Genomic DNA, 18,882 nt, shown 5'->3' on the forward strand with positions numbered 1-18,882 from the left:
GCGGAGCAAAGGTCGCGGCTGGGTCGCGCCGGTGTCCGGGCGGGCGCGGGGCCGCAGCGGGGCCGGCGGGCGGGACCCCGTGGCCCCCCCTGCCCCGAGGGCGGCGGGACAGCGCTGTGCGTGAGCGCTGCCCCGGCTCCGCGGTATGGCCTGGGCCGTTCACCTGCTGCGGGGTGCCTGAAGAGATGGGCGGGATCTTTGGGCGACGCTGGGTGTCACCTGCTCTAAAGGGTGAAATAAAGCAGCGGAGCGAGTGCCCTTGGGAGGTAGCTGTGGAGACAGCATCCCGACAGCTGTTACTGAAGAACTGCCGCAAAGTTTCTCCTTGGGCCCGCCTGGCTCCTGCCGGCGTTTCCCGTCGCTTTCCGAGTCCCTGAGCTCTCCACAGCGTCGTGGCCCAGGCACTGTGCGCCCGCTGGGCGAGAGTCCGCCCGTCCTGCGTTTGCACCCAGCTCTGTTGTTATCAGAGGTGTTCGGAACACAGCTTCACTTCTCTTGCATATCCGCAAATTAAATGATTTTTTTTATATGGTGTGTGATTCTTAGTACCATCAGTGATGGTCAAATAAAAAAAGTCCTGAAAGTTAAGCATATATAACTTTATATATATAAAATATGTGTGTGTGTAGATGTTATCAACCTTATAGAGTACTTGTTCTCAGATCCTGCCTGGTTGCACATAAAGAATAACTAAGAATCATGAGGTGGAATGATAATAGCTTTTACATTATGTTGGTTAGGTACAGAATACCTGTTAAGGAACCAACATGGATAATAATAATACCTGCTACCTTGCATATAGAGACCTCTGTCCTTACTGTCACCAGGCAGGGTTATGACACAGGATGCTTGCGCTGGCCTTCTTCAAGGGTAGCCATTCTCAACCAAAAGTTTCAATCGTAGTATGCTGGTGATTTTACTTACGTAGTTTTACAGAAATACTCCACTTTAAATACGGTGTTCTTCTTCTTTATCCCTGAAAATAGAGAATTTTTTTAAGGAAAGAAAATTATTAGCCAAGGTGCATTAGTTCACAGATCTTTTAACTGTAACTAGTTTTCATACTAACTGTTCTAGAGTTTTTTATTGGAAATCACACACATTTATTATTTGTTTCTAAAAGAGGAACACTGTGACATGTAATAGCCCTCTGAAAAGAGTCCTGATTGGATAATTTGAGACTTAATTTTCCATCCATTTGCTTACACAGAAATTCTAATTTGTTTTCACAACAGTTACTGTATCTGCAGCAAAGGTAATGGTTACCTGTATCTACTGTTCCTAGCTTTGGCTAAGCACACTTGAATTCAAGACTGTGCTTCTGCTGCAGACTGTGGCATATGCTTTAGCTGAAACTGCCTAGTATTAGTAACCCAAGCTGTGTGTCTCAACATGTGTTGAGATGTCAGAGCTAAACTTGTATGTCCTGTTTCTATCATTGTTTGGTCACTTTTAATCCAGTTTGAAATAAACCTTTTGAAGTTCAAAATTAAATCAGAACTTAAAATGTGTTTGGCACTTGTGTATACACATATTATCCTATGTCAGCTGTGCATGGCTGGCCTGTGTACTAGTAAAGAATGCTTAAAGGGGAGGCTTCTTTTTTTCTTTCTCCTGATAAAAAATTACATAGCATCCTCCTAACTTGAAAATGTAAAAATCTTTGTTTATGGTTCCTCATCTTCACATCACCTGGTAGCCTTTGGGAGGGGGAAGCTGTCCTATTTGTTGTGCTACTTGCATCTCTGAAACTTTGGAAAAATTGGGAAAAGTACTGATTTGACAAAGTTGGTTCTGGTTTTTGCAGCACGTCAGTGCTTTCACGCTCTGAAGTTGTTAAAGAAAGATTGCCCTCTCTTGCTGCGTGTCTCACGATGTGCCTCTACTGCCGCTGTGCCTCGCATAACTACACACTACACAATTCATCCTCGGGACAAAGACAAACGATGGGAAGGTAAAAACATTGCATTCTTTAAAAGCTGCTTTATTATTATTGTCATTGTTATTATGATTGTCATTGCTGAGTCTTAAAGACAGTAAAATGTGTTGCTGTTTTTTTCTCTTTATGGAAATTCTCTACACTTAAATACAGTACTAATATTGCAAAGGAAATTTTTGCTTGCTATCTCACGAATGTCTTTAATGCTATAAAATAGTATCAGAAGTGACTTTATGCTTGTTTTCACAAAGAAAATATACAAGCAGCTTTTGGTTTAGTGATTATCACAACAAGATTTAGTTCTGTTCAGTATGTATCTGTGCTTGGTTTTTTTCAGTTGTTCTTACCATGAGGGTTTAGGATTAGTGAGAGAGAGGTTGGAGGAGATTGCGGATTGGCTTATGTTATTATCATTTTTTTCTATTGCAGGGGTAAACATGGAAAGATTTGCAGAGGAAGCTGATGTTGTTGTTGTTGGAGCAGGCCCTGCAGGCCTTTCTGCAGCCATTCGACTCAAGCAGTTGGCTGCTGAGCACAGCAGAGAAGTGCGTGTTTGTCTGGTGGAAAAGGCTTCTCAGATTGGTGCACACACATTGTCTGGTGCTTGTATTGAGCCAAGGTCCTTAGAAGAACTCTTTCCAGACTGGAAAGAGCGAGGGGTATGTATGAGCATGTAAACACCAAAGTTCATTACTGAGTTCCTATCTGACTCATTCTGGTATGAGTTAGTACCTGGTAGCATTAATAATTAGTACCTTTTTTAAAATACATTGATGGAACAAAACAATCATACAATCAAACAATTTTTCTGCCTCATAAAGTACCTTATCTTCCCTCTTGCAATACCTTCCTAAAGAAGTGCTATACTAAACCTGTACTTGACTGCCAGTTTGATTGTTTGATTTTGTTGTTTCTTTTGGATTGGCTGAGAAAACATAACTCTCTACTTCTATTTTGTATTTTGTAGGCTCCACTTAATACTCCTGTAACTGAAGACAAGTTTGGAATTTTAACAGAGACATCTAGAATTCCAGTGCCAATACTTCCAGGTAAAGTTTAGTGAAGGAGAATAGAGTCAGCTTCCTCTGTGTCTTTTTGAACTTCTCCATGAATCAAAAGAAGTTTGATTCAGTATAGTGCAGCAAGCGTATGTAGAATGTAATAGGTTACAGTGATACATTTGCATGGATGATGGCTCAAATAACACATTAGATTACCTGGAAGGTAGTAGCTGTAGGTGTGACACCTGCTGTATACAGCTTTGGTTATTTTGCTCATTGTCTGATGTGTTATATGTGTGTGTGTCTTTTTTTGCCTAGGGCTTCCGATGGTTAATCATGGAAATTACATAGTACGTCTGGGCCACCTTGTGAGTTGGCTAGGTGAACAAGCCGAAGCTTTGGGTGTTGAGATATATCCAGGCTATGCAGCAGCTGAGGTACTAATGACATCAGTGTGTGTTTATGAAAAGTGGCTTTGGAACCCCCTTCAGTGCAGTCATGATCATTTGTACATGTGCAACATTCCTTTTAACCGATATGTATTGTGAAAACTGTGTTTCTCTGTCTAAATTCCCTGGCTCAGATCCAGCAAAGTGCATACAGTACATGAATAAATACATAATCTTCATGTTTGACCATTTAAGTAATAGTGCTTAGAAGTTCTGCTTTAGAACTCTTAATTAATAGATTCAGTTTCATTACAACATTTTTTGTTTGTTTAAATATTTCCAAAGGTACTTTTTCATGAAGATGGTAGTGTGAAAGGGATAGCAACGAATGATGTAGGCATTCAGAAGGATGGAGCACCTAAAGTGAGTATCTATCTTCCCCATAACTAGGGGTCTAATTATGGAAGTTGTGATACATCTGCTTCTACTGCCATCAGTAGTCTTGCTGCAGCATAAGAAAAGTTGTAAAATTCAATACCTGTCTTCCCTCTCTTTAATTGGATTGATTGCCTGTGAAAGTTCTTGTCTCAGAACATTGTAAAATTCTTCTGAGATTAGTAGACAAAGCCTTTTCATAAAAGTTGTCTTGGAGGAGATTATGTAAGCGTGTTTTGGCATATGTGAAATCTGGAAACAAGGGAAAGAACTCCAGCAACTCCTGGGAAAAAAGGTTCAAAGGTGAAATAGAAAGCTTTAATCCATCTGGTAACTAGCAACATGTAAGAGTGTGTGCTTCTGACTGGTTTGGTTTCCTTCATATTTACAGCCACAGCTGCACTTGCTGGTAGTCTGTCTGCCTTGTTGGGGCAAGGTACACACTGAGTCTTTATACCTGTATGCTGGTTGGTCGCGTTTCTGCGTCCAAAAGGATGCAGTAATCTGCCCTAAGTGTCAGACTTGGATTTTTGTTTTGTTCAGTGGAACCCAGAACCTGCCCTAAGTGTGCTGTTTCCCTGTAAAATATGTTGGGAGGATGTGGCACCTCAGAGTTACTTGGAGCAACTTTCACACAGAATTATTTGACTGCATGAATTAGGAGTACAACATTAACATTTACTTTCCTTTTTTTATAAAGTTTTATTCTAGTTTCCTAGAGTTTCAAAGAGGTATTCACTTTCACATAAAGTGTGGGCTATTTTTACCCATTTAAGGCAGGGAGTGAGAACAAAAGACTTTTTTGTTTTGAGATAATATAGCTAGTGGAAGAGTAATGTATTTTTCCAGTGTAATATTGTTTATCTGCTGTAGGAGACAGACACACTCTCGTTTTCCAGTGCATGCTTTGTCCAGAAGGTGGCACAAGTAATGTGTGCAGCTTCACTGGGAGTTTGGGTTTGTTTTAAGATGGGAAGGAACAATTTTAGGTGTATTTCTTAACATCCTCAAAACATAGTTTCTTTTTTTTCCCCATTTGTTCTGGGAGAACGTGTCTCTCAACTTCTTTTATGTGCCTAATGAGTGTGCTTCTACTGCAGCTTTTTTTAATGCACTGTCACTCACGAATTCAGATTTTTTAGCTGTCAGTTTTGTCAGTTGGTATTGCCTCCAGTGCATAAAGGCTCAGGTAAATAGGTGTAGTTTGTATAACCTCCAAGGCAAGAGTATCTTCAATGTGTTTATACAGAGCCTAATCAAATAGACTGTGGTTAATGAATAGATTTTCACCTTGCAGTCAGCACCAAGCAAATAAAAATGACAGTGGTAAAAAAACATTGTGGCAAGTTGCACATTGATTCTTGTGTAGATATGGGGGAAGGTTGTTTATTATGAAATATAGCTCTGTCACATTACTGAAATGTTTCAGATTAATAAATTTCTAATATTTACAATGTGGAGATGTAGTTAATTTGTTTTATATAAAGCTACTTCAAAGTGGACACTGTATATTCAAGAGGTAACTCTTGTTTAGTATTTTGTAAAATTAATTCATGTTCACATTGACAATTAGAAATTCAAAGAGTACAAAAAATTTCACAAAATCCCATGACTCCTGTTTAAATGTAATTCTCAACTAGAGAGAACGTTTTCATTTGTAAGTTACAAGCAGATTGCACCTGAGAGACAATTAAAAACCATAGCAGTAAGCTTCTTTTGAGCCTGTGCTGGCTTGAGATGGTTTACTGCTTTGGAAGTTCATCCAAAACTGTTTTCCTTGTCTTTTTCAACATCAAACTTTCTGACTGAAATCAAGCTTTTTTTCATTATAAAAAATTTGCAAACATAATCTATATTCTTGTCCAGTACACTCACAGATGCAGGTGATGTACTCATACAGCAGTATGCCTATTCCCCTTACCTGGTTCTCAATCCTTGTTGGAATTTTTAATGAGAATTTTTTTATAATTGTGTTTTATTTAGTTTGATTTTATTGTATGTTTTAAAACGTCAGATTGGAGTAATGTCATTATTCTGAAGTAGTGGGTCCTTTTGGGAGCAGGGGTGGTTCAGGTTTTTCAGATATGGTAGTTCTGTCTAGGCTATGTCATGTGTGTAGTTCTGTCTAGTCTATGGGACACACACAATGTTTTATTGTAATGTGACTTCATGAGCAAAAATTAACAAAAAAACCCATAAAGTTTCTTTGTCTGTCAGGGTTCCTTTGTACCTTGTGAATGAGCAGATTTGATATAGGTATCCTCTAATCTGGAAAGATTCTCTCTGTCAGTGACGAATAGCCATTCACTGTGGGGCTGCTCTACTGGAATCCCCCTTCCAGGACTTGCCAGGGGTGCATCATTGTTAGGTGGAAAAGACAACTGAACTATAATTTGCAATGGTCTGTAGGTTCTGAGCTGTGTTACCAAGTAGTGTAAAATCACTTTATTACTCTCCATTTTCTTGCTGTGAGTTTGGTGTGGCACAGACCTAACTGCTGGTGAAATGCTGTACTTTTGCAGGCTACTTTTGAAAGAGGCTTGGAACTCCATGCTAAAGTCACAGTCTTTGCTGAAGGTTGTCATGGACATCTAGCCAAACAGCTGTACAAAAAATACAATCTAAGGGAGAATTGTCAACCCCAGAGCTATGGCATTGGATTGAAAGAGGTACCAATTGCATAATTTTAACAATTAAAGAAAATACCATAAGATTTTAAGGTAGATTCTGTTTGCTTTCTAGCTAATTTTTCTATGACATAAGAATTCAAGAATTTGAGTTACACTTTGAGACTTCAGAATCTTTGCTGTTCTGTAGCTCATCAGAGCAGATGCTCCCTGAATGTCATGACTGTTCCACTTCAGCTGCTGCTTCTCTTGTATCTGTTATAATTAGAGGTACCTGTGAACCTGCTCTGTTAACATTTTCAAATTACAGGTTTGTGATATCTGTTTTCCATATATCTGCTAAATAAGGGTGGAATTTGTGCTGCCTAATTTTGGGGGGCTTTAGTACATGAGGAAGGAAGAAAATACTTTCTATGGGCTTTCTGTATGTTAGTGAAAGGGAGAGGGGAGACCTGTTTCAGATGATGAGTCGTGGTCTCTGAAGCACCTTCTGGATGAGCCTTTCTTTAATAAAAACCTCCCTTCACTGGGCATATAAAATTGGGATAGGAATGAGGTTTCCTTTTTAAAATATTCTATACTCAGGAAATATCACTCATGAAAATGAGCTGTATTATTTTAGAATATGTTCAGAATTTTGACTATAACAGAATTATTTTAGTATGTGCTTATAGCTATAAAATATTTGTTAAATGATTAGTTTACACTCTGTAGAGAATAACCATTTTGTAAATAAGACATAATCTTAGTTACAGTGTCTAATACTGAAATTGTCGTTAAAGAAGGGTTTTCTTCTAGAGTTCCCTTACTTCCAGATGAGACTGTCTGCTTTAACAAATAGTGCAGTCCATCCAGTAGGAGTGGATCTGAAGTGGTTGGTGCTGATGAGCTGTTATCCGTACTATGCAGGCCTCAGGTTTATTTTTACTTTGGACTAGCTGTGATCTAGTCCTGTGGACTGAGTGCCCTTTCATGACTGGAATGTTTTAGATGGACTTTTAGGACCCTGTCTTTTAATTTCACATTGAAGGAATTCAGTTCATGCCTTGGCTGCTGTATGATGTGAGTCAAACCACAGTAAGTGGGAGGAATCAGAAGTCCCGCTCAAAAATGTACTCTTTAATCTAAACTGGAACATTACTGTAGATGTGACCTCAATGCTTGAGCTGATCTATGGTGCTCAGCTGCCCTCCTGTCATTAGACTGTGCCTGGCATGGTGCAAAGATGTTTTGTGAAATGAGCAGAAAATGGACTCACTCCTGAAAACATGAAAATGCTTCTCTGAGTTCACCGTGGGTCAGTGGAGCACTGGAAATGTATAGAAGGCAGCAGAGATGGGACAATTTGTTTGACAGAAAATATTTAGATCAACTCAGGCATATTGCTTTGTCCTGACCTTGAAAAACTCAGAAGATAATTCATAGAATTGTATGAAAAAATAATACTTTCAATGAAAAAAGTCAACATAAGCATTGCATTGTGTGGCAGAAGTATCTGTCAAATATTAGGAATTTCTGTCAAATATTAGGAATTTTGTGGTTGAGTGAAAATTTTGGGTGTAGTACTGCGGTCTCAATCACATTTTCTGATACACAACATTTTAAGAGAGGTATTGGGAAAACCTTAAATGGTAATCCAAAAAACTATACTGAACAGTAGGTATTTTGCTGTATGAATTTTTGCATTGCTCATTGGAGTAAATTAAGTTTCTCCTATATGTAATTATGTGTTTGTCTTTTAATATATTATTGAAAGGCCATTTCTTTGCAATCTGAAGTAATTTTTTGGTCATTCTCATTTCAGTTATGGACTATTGATAAATCAAAATGGAAACCAGGAAGAGTGGAACATACTGTAGGCTGGCCATTAGACAGACATACTTATGGAGGATCCTTTCTTTATCACTTAAATGAGCGTGAGCCTTTAGTTGCTCTTGGATTTGTGGTAAGTGACATTAGTTTTTTCATTCTTACATGTTGTTTGATCATTTATGCACTTTCTTTGCTCTGCTTTAATGAGAAAATGTAAATACAAGAATAGGAACAGGCCAAATTTAGTCCTTTCTCAATCTTAAGTGTGCTTATGCCCATACTAGGGAAGGCTAATTTTTCATATTAATCTGTCTTTAATCCAATGTTTTTTATTGAGACCAACTAGAAAACTTACTCATAATTTCTTTGCAAAACAAGCAAATTTTGGTAATGGCAAAACCAAATGACTAATCAAAACTGTGCTCAAAAAATTCTTGTATTAGGAAATCTAAATCACATGCACTTTGTACAGTTCCATTTCCTAATTCATGTGTCAGCCTTGTGTGTAACTCCACTTTTTGGGAGAAATATCTAAATTTGTCCCAAATTTCTCACTGCAACGCTCCTAGCAAGGTCCCTTTAATTTCTGAGCTCTTCACTTTGTTTTTGGTATTCTCCACCCCTGTTGGTGTTGCCCTCTTTAGCAGCTGCCTTTCTGAATTGGGCAGGCAGCTTCTTCCTGCTGATTGCCACTTCATCAGAAGCAGTGAGATCTCTAGAGATAGTCTGGTGTCATTCTGGCAGCCAGGTGATACGAGGAGCAAGGATTGGAAATATTCTCTATCACCTACAGTCCAAAAAAATGAAACATTCACTATTTACCCTGTGCACATGCTTCAACACAAACGTTGTAAGAGTCAAGCATACAAATTGGACTTTCATCAGCATAGGACTGAGATGACACTTCTTTCTCCTAGATTTCAGAAGAATTATAGAGTGTGTGGAAAAATTCTGGTTTTGTCTGTTTTGTAACAAGCATTGAAAAAACAACTCATTAACTTTCTCAGACACACGTACTTGTCCTGTACAGATTTCCAATATTGGAGTTAATAAGTACAGTGGATACTCAAATTCTGTTTGATTTTAGAAGGGCTGAGAGGTCTCATTCTCACAGAGAATGGGAGGTAATCAGTAATGTTCATATTCTCTTCAGAGAGGAAAAAATCAACTTCTGTGTGAACACACAATCACTTTTTTGTCTTTGAGCTTTATACCTATTTCAGTCTGAGATGATTCTTGTAGTAGGGTTATTTTACCCTTATTTTGGAACTTGTTCATTAATTTTGTCTTGTCAGCAACACAGATGCAAGCACTGCTCTAAAAGTAGTGAGCTGCCACAGATACCAAAGTCTTGATTGCTGCTGACTCATTATGTATTTTGTTACTTATCTCCGATAAAGCTCACAGGAACCAGAAATAATCCCTTTCTCAAAAGAGAAAAATCCAGCAAGAGAATTCTTTTTAAGAGTATCTTAAAGATGGGAAATGCAGAGTATATATTTGGTCAAATTCTCAAATGTGTAGAAATCCTGGGCATCCAGCCCACTGGCAATCTATTTTATCCCATTTTCTGCTTTCACCATTGCTCCCCTGTGCTTTATTACAATGGCTCACCTAATTGGAAATTATAATTGACTACTAAACAATTTGAATAACTGTTTCAAGTATGAGAGCACAAGGACCTAACAATCAAAAAATAACTGTTTACCTCTTTTTTCAGCTTTTTTTGGGCAGATGTATGAAATGCAAATTTAAAACAAGTTTTGCTGTTTATCCCACCCATTAAATCATGCTTAATTTAATCCTTTTTATACCAAAGACAGCTCAAAGGAGGTTACAATGCAATGAAATATTTTCCATATTTCAGGTGGGTACAAGAGCAGACTTGTAGCAGCAAATTTTCGGATTTGCTCTTGCTGTACCATTAATAAAATACATTTTTGGCAGTAGTTTTAAGCAGAAAGATCCTGAGGTTGCTTTAGTATAAAATAGATTTAAAGACTTGATATGGTAATATGCAATTGCTTTAATTTCAGTTTTTTGTTGAAATTTCATACCTTATTAATGTGAATTTTTTTCTTTTTTTAAGGTTGGTTTAGATTATCAAAATCCCTATTTGAATCCATTTAGGGAATTTCAGAGGTGGAAGCACCATCCTAGTGTACAGCCTACTTTGGAAGGTGGAACAAGGATTGCCTACGGTGCCAGAGCATTAAATGAAGGTGGTATCCAGGTAATTTTTTTTCACAAAGTTTTTTATCTTTGAGTTCTCTATAGCCATATATTTAGTGCTGTAGATTTGGGTTGCATGCTATAGCAAATGTTTTGCTGGACAGAAAAACCTTCTTGTCTTGCTGGGCACTGGCTGCTGAGATTTGCTAGTCTTAAGGCTCTGTCTTACTGAAAATCTTCTGACATACTCACTTTACTTTCTAAATTAAGTACAGAATCATAGAAACATTTAGATTGGAAAAGACCATTTACATCATTTAGTCCGCCACTGCCAAGTCTGCTGCCAAGTCTGCCACTAAGCCATGCCCCTAAGTGCCACATCTATATGTCTTATCCAGGCATGGCAACTCAACCACTTCACTGTGCAGCTTGTGCAAGTGCTTGACAACCCTTCCTGTGAAGATATTTTTCCTAATATCCAGTCTAAACCTCCTCTGGCACAACTTGAGCTCCTTTCCTCTCTTCCTGTCACTTGTTACTTGGGAGAAGAGACTGACCCTCACCTCAGTGCACCCTCTTTTCAGGTGGTTGTAGAGAGCAATAAGGTACCCCCTGAGCCTCCTTTTCTCCAGGTTAAACACTCACAGCTTCCTCAGTTCCTCCTCTTAAGGTCTGAGCTCCAGGACCTTCGTAAACTCCATTGCCCTTCTCTAGATACACACTCCAGCATTTCAGTTTCTTGTGAGGGGCCCAAAACTGGACAAAGGATTCAAGATGGAGCATCACCATTGCTGACTACAGGGGAGTAATCACTGCCCTGGTCCTGCTGGCCATACTATTTGTGATCCAAGCTAGGATGCCACTGGCCTTCTTGGCTACCTGGGCACATGCTCATGTTCAGTTGGCAGGACGCCCGTGTCCTTTTTGCTGGGCAGTTTTCCAGTCACTCTGCCCCAAGCCTAAGGCACTGCATGGGGCTATTGTAACCCAAGGACAGGACACAGCACTTTGCCTTACTGGATGTCAGTTTGATCAGCCTTGGTCCATAGATCCATCCTGTCCAGATCCCTCTGCAGCAGATCAACATCCCCACTCATCTTTGTGCTGCCTGCAGACTGAGGGTTCACTCAAGCCCCTTGTCCAGGACATTGATAAAAATATTAGCCAGGTCTGGCCCCAGTACTGAGCCCTGGGGAGCCCCACTAGTGACTGCCAACTGGATGTAACTCCACTCAACAACATTGTCTGAGCCCAGACATCCAGGGTTTTTACCCAGCAGAGTTTTTGTCCAAGCTATGAGCAGCCAGTAAAGTGGAATTTATATTGCAGTCAAGAAAGTTCAGCAGTAAAGAAGCCACAGACAATCTTTTGTGGAATCTCGGGGAAGACAGGGTAGTACCACTAATCTGCTCCTGTGGGGTCTTCCAAATTATTTATTTATCCCAGCAAAAACAACTCCTTTTCAGTGCTTGAGCCTTAAGTCACTGAGGGTGCTGAAATTGTAATGTAGTTTGGCAGGTAAATCTTTACATCTTCAAGTATGAGTACCTTGAGTTTCTTTCATGCCGAACTTTGAATTTCTGCTTTCTTGGGAGATGGAACACTTTGGTCATTTTGTTAACTTCAGTAGTGCAAAAGGTAAAATTTTGAATATGTATTCATCAAGACTTTCTGATTAATAAATTTCCCTTTAAATACTGACCTTTCTGACTAAGGTCAGTTGAAAGGGCTGGAAAAAAATGGTCTGGAGTTTATACTTAACAGTTTTAAAGTACATTCAACCTGTTAGCTTCTCATCTTGAAACAAAAGGTGTGGCAGTATGTTCTGTACTCCCAAATCCATCTTCCAGATGCTACTTTCAGTTTGGACCTTAAAACTAGCCTGAGTGTCCATGACGTACAGCCTGAATGTGGGGCCATGCCACTCTGCCCTCTTGACTACATTGCTTTTTCTTTTTGAACCTCTTCTTAAAGTATAAACGTGGCTTCACGGGGTTCTTGCAATACAAGCAGAATTTCATCACAGCTTCACTCTTGTCAGTGTCATGTGCAGTTAGGCTTTGACCCCAGTGTGCATTCCTGGCAGTGAGTCATGTGAGTTCAGGTAGCAACTTCTTGATTACACCCGTGCTATACAATTAATCAGTCTGAGCGTTGATTTTGTCCAGTCTGCAGTGGAAATATGTCATATCACATTGTAGCACAGCTGTGTTACTGGCTTATTTCAAAAACCATTGCCACTCCATTATTAGCACAGATACCATGGAAAATACGAAGATGTTTTCATCTAGGCTTTTATGCAAGAGGGACTTCTTTTTCCACTGTGCAATGGTTTCTCTATCACACATAGTCATTGAATTTCTGGCTTTGGTGAAGTAGCCAGAGTGTGACTTTAGTTGCACCCTCCTTATACTCAAAACCTATAGCTGAAAGAATACAGTATTTTTTAAGTCACTCACAGGCATTGTGTTAAGTTACACAGTAGAACTACAGATCTTGCACATCTCTGCCTCATCTTTGGACATCTTTGCTGGATTTAAACCAATATGTCCCTTACTTTCTATTGTTCCTAATATAAAAGCGTGTTTTGCTTTGGTGGTTTTTTTGGTGTTGTTTTTTTTTAATTTCCTGTAGATAGATTTGATTGGGTGATCATGAAGTTACTCTTCTAAAAGACTTTTTTAATACATGGCTTCAGTAAAAAAAAAGCTTTATTGATGATTCACTTAGGAAGAGTTTTAAGATTAGCTCTTCTTTTGCATGTGTTGCATTGATTAATAACTGTAGCAGTCTGACTCATTTGTATCACTGTAGTCCAGGAATATTTTCTTATGTAAGTCATTCCATAGCTCCAGTTTTTGATTTTGGTAACAGAATTGCATCAAATAGGTGTATAGAATTACCATCAACTTCAGGTTTTTTGTTATAGGTAACCTAATGACCATGATCTTCAATCTTTAGCACAGAGTGAAGGGGGAGAGAAAGGGCACGTGTTTTTTAATGTATATGGAAGGAAGGATCAGAGTTTAGTAACTTAATCTCTGTAGCTACTATTTATTATCTTTATTAAAATTGCAAAACAAAGCATCTAAATTCCCATGCACCTCTATTTTGTCTTTATTTTATCAAAAACTTTTGAAAGGTTTAAGAGATTTGTGGAGAAAAAGGTCTTGCAGTTCTTGAGCAGTGTATGCTATGAATATCGGGGAGAAAACCTGAAAACCCATTTAAGTGTCAAATATTAGACTCACTTAACAGATTTTAACCCTGGTCTGGAGCTAAGGGGAGGAAGAACATGAGGTTTCCTGTCTGCCAGCAGGAAAGACTCTGTGAGACTTCTCTAAAGCAGTCTTGTTTTGTGTCTGTATCTCAGGGGCATGATGTGTTTCTTCCACTGACTGTGAAAGCAGGCACCAAGTGCCATAGTACTGATAATGAGAATTACTACCAAAGCTGCAGTATGTGCTATCTTCTGTGTTACATGACTCATCTTTAATCTCATCTATTCTTTAGCAGTATGGTGGGTCACTGTGTATATTACTGTGAAACAGTGTTGGCAGAAGAAAAGTACTTGATCACCATCTTTCTATGCAATTCAGAGTTAGTCAAGAAGTCTTCCTATGCTTATGTTGCACCATTGAATCCTAATAGATAACATAGAAGGGCTGTTTTCTGAGAAAAGAGAGAACATCCCACATACTTAATCCCTTTGAAATAGTGATATGTAGCTGAACATAGAATTTCTTTTCCCAGAAAAGTAAGTTGTAGTTCTGTTTTCAGCCTGAACTACCTTTCCTGTGAACCAAATCACTATGTCTCTGATTAAACAAACTGCACAAAACACAGAGGAAATGCTGTGTAATTTAACCTTTTGTAGTGATTGCTATATGACTATACAAGAGTAAGCAGTCCTGCGTGACTAGTAAAGAGGTAACAATTGAACAAGCAGAAGAAACAAAACTTTTGGTTTGGGTTGCCCTAAATTCCAAGGGATAAATTTTCTGGACATTCTTCATTAAATTCAACTACTTCTTTAGTATTTAGGTTACTGCAAAATTAATTCTTTCAGACAGTTTTAATAAAAGTAGGATGCTAGATTAAGATGTGCTGCTCAGCACCGAAGACTTTTGGAGGAGGGGTATGTTCAAAACTTAACCTTCAGCAATTTGTGACTTAGGCTTTCATCAGAGCTTTCTGCTCAAAGTTCTGCAGTCAGTCTGCATTTTGAAGCTGTTTCCAGTGTAAAATCGTAATCACCTTGGTAGTTGAGGTATCCCTTAGTTAATATAGGTGTATAACGTAGTATATTAATACTATTGACCTGATATTTGCAAATCATCTTGGCTGTGTTAGGTTTGTGATTTGACCATACTCTATGACATTATGCTTACAGAATGGGAGTAAGATGGTGATTTTGATTTTGCACCAAAATATATTTGCTGGCTGTGAGCAACTTCTAAAATAAGGAGGAGGGGGGCAGGCATGATAGCATTGTGCAGTTTCACAGAAAAAGATTTATGGAAAAAAGCACTGTGAGGTGAGTACAACTTACTGTGTGGAAATCATAGAAACAAATGGGAGTTTGGGTGTTTTATTTTTAAAAATTCACTTGAGCTTGAAGGATGAAAACCGTATCAATTGGTGACACTACTGGAGTTTTGCTGCAGATAAGGCAGCTGTAGAGAGGATGTAAGGAAAATGTCACTTTGGTATTCAGCACAAGTACAGTGTCTGTTCCTATGTGTATACTATGCTCAAATTCCATGAGTAAGTGCAGTAGCTGGTGTATGTTTAGAGAGTACACGTGCCAAGTCTGAAAATGGAAAGGACACTCAAGCCTTATGCCACTTTAGTTTCTAGAATGATATTTTCACTTCAACAAACAAGAACAAAGACAAACAAGAACAAAACATTTCTCTCTGTTTTCCCTTCAGTCAATACCCAAACTCACCTTCCCAGGTGGATTATTAATTGGTTGCAGTCCTGGACTCCTGAATGTTCCCAAGATCAAAGGAACACATACTGCAATGAAAAGTGGCATGTTGGCCTCAGAAGCCATTTTTAGTCGATTAATCAATGAAAATCTCCAATCAAAGACAATAGGTAAGATCACTGCACTTGGAGTTGTAATTACCTTGTGTTCAATTAGAACCACCACCAGCTAACAGCAGTAATTAATCTGGCTGAATGAATTAATTGGAAATGTTAATAAATCATTAAATAGATGTGTTTAAAATATATTTTATTGTTTATTTACTATTGATAATGTCAAATTATTTATTAAAAAAATAATATTTGCTGTTACTCATAAGTATTGATTCTACTAGAAGCTAGAAGCTCTAATGAATATCTGAAAAGTAAGCTTATGCTTCTTGTGTAAGTAAACAAGAATAGTTTAATTCCTACAAACATAATAAAAAGTAGTGTTTTATGATTCAGAAAGTGTTACCGAAAGCCCGCTGAAACAGGAGGGGGAAAAAAAGAAATAATTAAATGTAAGCAAAAGAGCTTGAAATTTTTCAAATTTGCTCTTACTGTTGTTAGGATCCTGTTTTTGTTCAGTCCTTTATTCTGTCTCTTAATCTTTTAGTTGTTTCAGTTTGAGACTACGTGTATTCTATTTTATACATAATACAAGCACATTGTAGTAATCACCTGGTCTTGACCACCTTGTAGTGATTTGTTTAAGCCTTAGTTGTCCCCTTAAATATCTTAATAAAGTCCGTAGGGAGAGAGAAAGAATTAGAATTTCAGTCACTCTGGAGATAAGGCACTATAACCTGGTGCCACATGATGATTATTTTAGAAATCTCTGTACTGGTGGATTCAGGCCTCATTCAGCTGCAATGCACCATACACAGAAGGTGTGCTGAACAATCAAAACTTCAACTAGACATGCTAACTAAAATGCTTAGAATCCATTTGAAGCTATAAACACTGTTGGTGGGTAGTGTGCAACTCTTGTTTGATTATGGACAGGTTTTACATGCTGTTTTCCAGTCTTGTCAAAACTGGACTACTCCAGCCCACTTTCTTCTCTTTGCAGGGATAATGGGCTTTATGGGAAATACAACTGAAGCATTCTTTTCATGTGTGGACAGGGCTTAAAATTGATTATTTAGAACATTTATTCCTATGCAGTAGTGATGGAGAGTGGTGAAGGGAAGGCTCTCAAATAAGTTTCATTTGAAGAAATATTATTTTTAAAGATAATTACTTGACTTGACACATCTACCAGAGTGTAGTTAAAGTGTGAAATGTCTAGTATTTGTAAAGAATACAAAGAGTTTAAATCAAGAGTTTGCAGTCAAATACATCTCATGAATGTGCTGATGACAAAGGGAGAAATTATCTAGCATTGGCATTATCCATTGGGCCATAGCTAGTTACTGAAATGAGACTTGGCACTTCTTTGGAAAAAGCTGTAGAACTTGACATTAGAATTGCAAACCTGGCATTGGATCACAGGTTGACTGTCCTGGTCAGCACTCGAGATTCAGTGAGTGAGTAGCTGCTTTCCCACAGAGGTGCCAATGGAGCCACCTGTTTGATTATATTTTGCTGAGTTTTGAGAAAATTTAATGCTGCTTCTGGCTTATTTAATAGAAGCTACAAAGGAGCAGTACATGTCTGCCAACAAAACAGGTCTCTTGATTCAAGAGGCTGAAACATGTTGTCTAGTATATTCCTAGCTTACAGTTCTGAAATTCTTATTTTGCTGATTTCATTGCTAGCAGTTGCTTTTATTCAGCATTTATTTTTTTATTTCAAGGATAGTCTTGATGTACTCTAAGTCCCTAACAAGTAATGTACTGCCTTAGGGCTTGATGTGCAAGAATATGAAGAGAACCTGAAGAAGTCCTGGGTCTGGAAAGAGCTGTATGCAGTGAGAAACATCCGACCATCCTGCCATAGCATACTTGGTGTGTATGGAGGAATGATATATACAGGCATATTTTATTGGCTACTGAGAGGAATGGAACCATGGACATTAAAACATCCAGGTAATTTCATTATCTCCTGAAGAAGATTCTCAATTTATACAACAGTTTTTTTCTGTTCTTAGTTTTACCTGGTGCACATCTGGTCCAGTCATGAGGCCTTAAAGTGTGCAAAAGAAATGGATGATAAAGCATTGAAGCAGACTGTCGTATCAACTACGACACAGTGTAAATTAAGACATTAAAACATTGTTTAGTATAAGATGGCATAGGTATTTGTCTCATTAAAAAAAGGCTACCTTTTATGAAGTACTTCATTCTGATGACAAGGGAAGATAAAACAAGCTTAGTTAAATTGTTCTTGAGTAACTACAAATTATAGTAATTCTATACTGAAATTTATTTAGGACCAGATTTTGCTCAGCTCAAGCCAGCCAAAGACTGCACCCCTATTGAATACCCAAAGCCAGATGGAAAAATCAGCTTTGATCTCCTGTCATCTGTGGCTTTAAGTGGTACCAACCATGAACATGACCAGCCCGCTCATTTAACTCTCAAGGATGACAGCGTCCCTGTGAGCAGGAACCTGGCCATATTCGATGGACCAGAGCAAAGATTTTGTCCAGCAGGTAGGTAACAAAAATGTGTGTGTCAGCTGTTTCTACAAGATGAAAGACTCAAGTAAGAAGGGTCCACCTGGCCTCCTACTCACTTCAAGCATTCTGTCCCAATTTTCCTCCCCAAAGGGGGTTCAGCTGAAGGTCTTAAAACATGTTAGCAGTACTTTTGTGATGAAGTAACTGTTAAACATGCTAGAAGGGAATTAAGTCACATTAGTAATATGCTTCCCTTATTACACTTCCTGGTAAGTAGAGTATACATGCAGGAGGAAGCTGTTCAGCAAAGTGATAGCTCCCTTTTTGTCTTTGCAGGAGTCTATGAGTATGTTCCTCTGGAAACGGGAGAAGGGTCAAGGCTGCAGATAAATGCTCAGAACTGTGTCCACTGCAAAACATGTGATATTAAAGACCCAAGTCAGAACATTAACTGGGTAGTACCTGAAGGTGGAGGAGGACCAGCTTATAATGGAATGTAAACTAACAGGAGATCTATTCAGTGACCTCTGATCACCAACAAATATGCTGGGGTATTCTATGCTGCAGAGTAATTAATGTACAGCACTGACTTAAATGTTAAAAAAGAGTTTGAGACTAATGTGCCATTCTGAATCTTACATTTGACTGTTGCATTAAATAGAAAGTTGGTGCCTTCTGGTTAAACCTTAGCCTTATTTAAATAGCACTTCATACAGGAGCTGTATGGCAGGCAAAAGTTCTTATAAGAACTGACAAAAGAGCTTTGGATCTTGGATTTACTGCTGAAGTTCAGTGATAGCAGGAGCCATATCCAGAATTGTGCATATGGTGGAATAATTTAGGACCCACCTTTAAAAAAGTATTTTCTCTCTCTAGATGGAGTGATTTACATGTAATCATACTTGGCAGTCAGGGAAATAAATCAGTCTAGAAAATTGTCACTGCTTTAAAGTGTTAAATTTTACATCAA

At 38.4% G+C, this 18,882-nt stretch overlaps 1 protein-coding gene across 1 annotated transcript; it reads left to right on the forward strand.

The window, feature by feature from the left end:
* The first annotated feature begins 1,811 nt into the window (after nt 1–1,811).
* ETFDH (electron transfer flavoprotein dehydrogenase) lies at nt 1,812–18,853 on the forward strand. Its single transcript, XM_039699842.1, has 12 exons — nt 1,812–1,954; nt 2,369–2,598; nt 2,907–2,988; nt 3,259–3,377; nt 3,675–3,752; nt 6,287–6,433; nt 8,196–8,336; nt 10,293–10,436; nt 15,310–15,478; nt 17,197–17,379; nt 17,724–17,945; nt 18,249–18,853. Exons 2-12 carry the CDS (start codon nt 2,377–2,379, stop codon nt 18,410–18,412), a joined length of 1,671 nt encoding a protein of 556 aa, XP_039555776.1. The 5' UTR covers nt 1,812–1,954; nt 2,369–2,376; the 3' UTR covers nt 18,413–18,853.
* The last annotated feature ends 29 nt before the right edge of the window (nt 18,854–18,882 follow it).

Source organism: Passer montanus, unplaced genomic scaffold (genome assembly GCF_014805655.1).
Source record: "Passer montanus isolate IOZ18808 unplaced genomic scaffold, ASM1480565v1 scaffold14, whole genome shotgun sequence".
Taxonomy (NCBI): Eukaryota; Metazoa; Chordata; class Aves; order Passeriformes; family Passeridae; genus Passer; species Passer montanus.

Bases quoted from the DNA above. Each gene is read 5' to 3' on its own strand.
- ETFDH (XM_039699842.1), top strand. From the start codon at position 2,377: ATGGAAAGATTTGCAGAGGAAGCTGATGTTGTTGTTGTTGGAGCAGGC. The intron at 2,989-3,258 runs GTAAAGTTTAGT...TTTTTTGCCTAG, and splicing joins TCCAGTGCCAATACTTCCAG to GGCTTCCGATGGTTAATCAT. The intron at 15,479-17,196 runs GTAAGATCACTG...GTACTGCCTTAG, and splicing joins TCTCCAATCAAAGACAATAG to GGCTTGATGTGCAAGAATAT.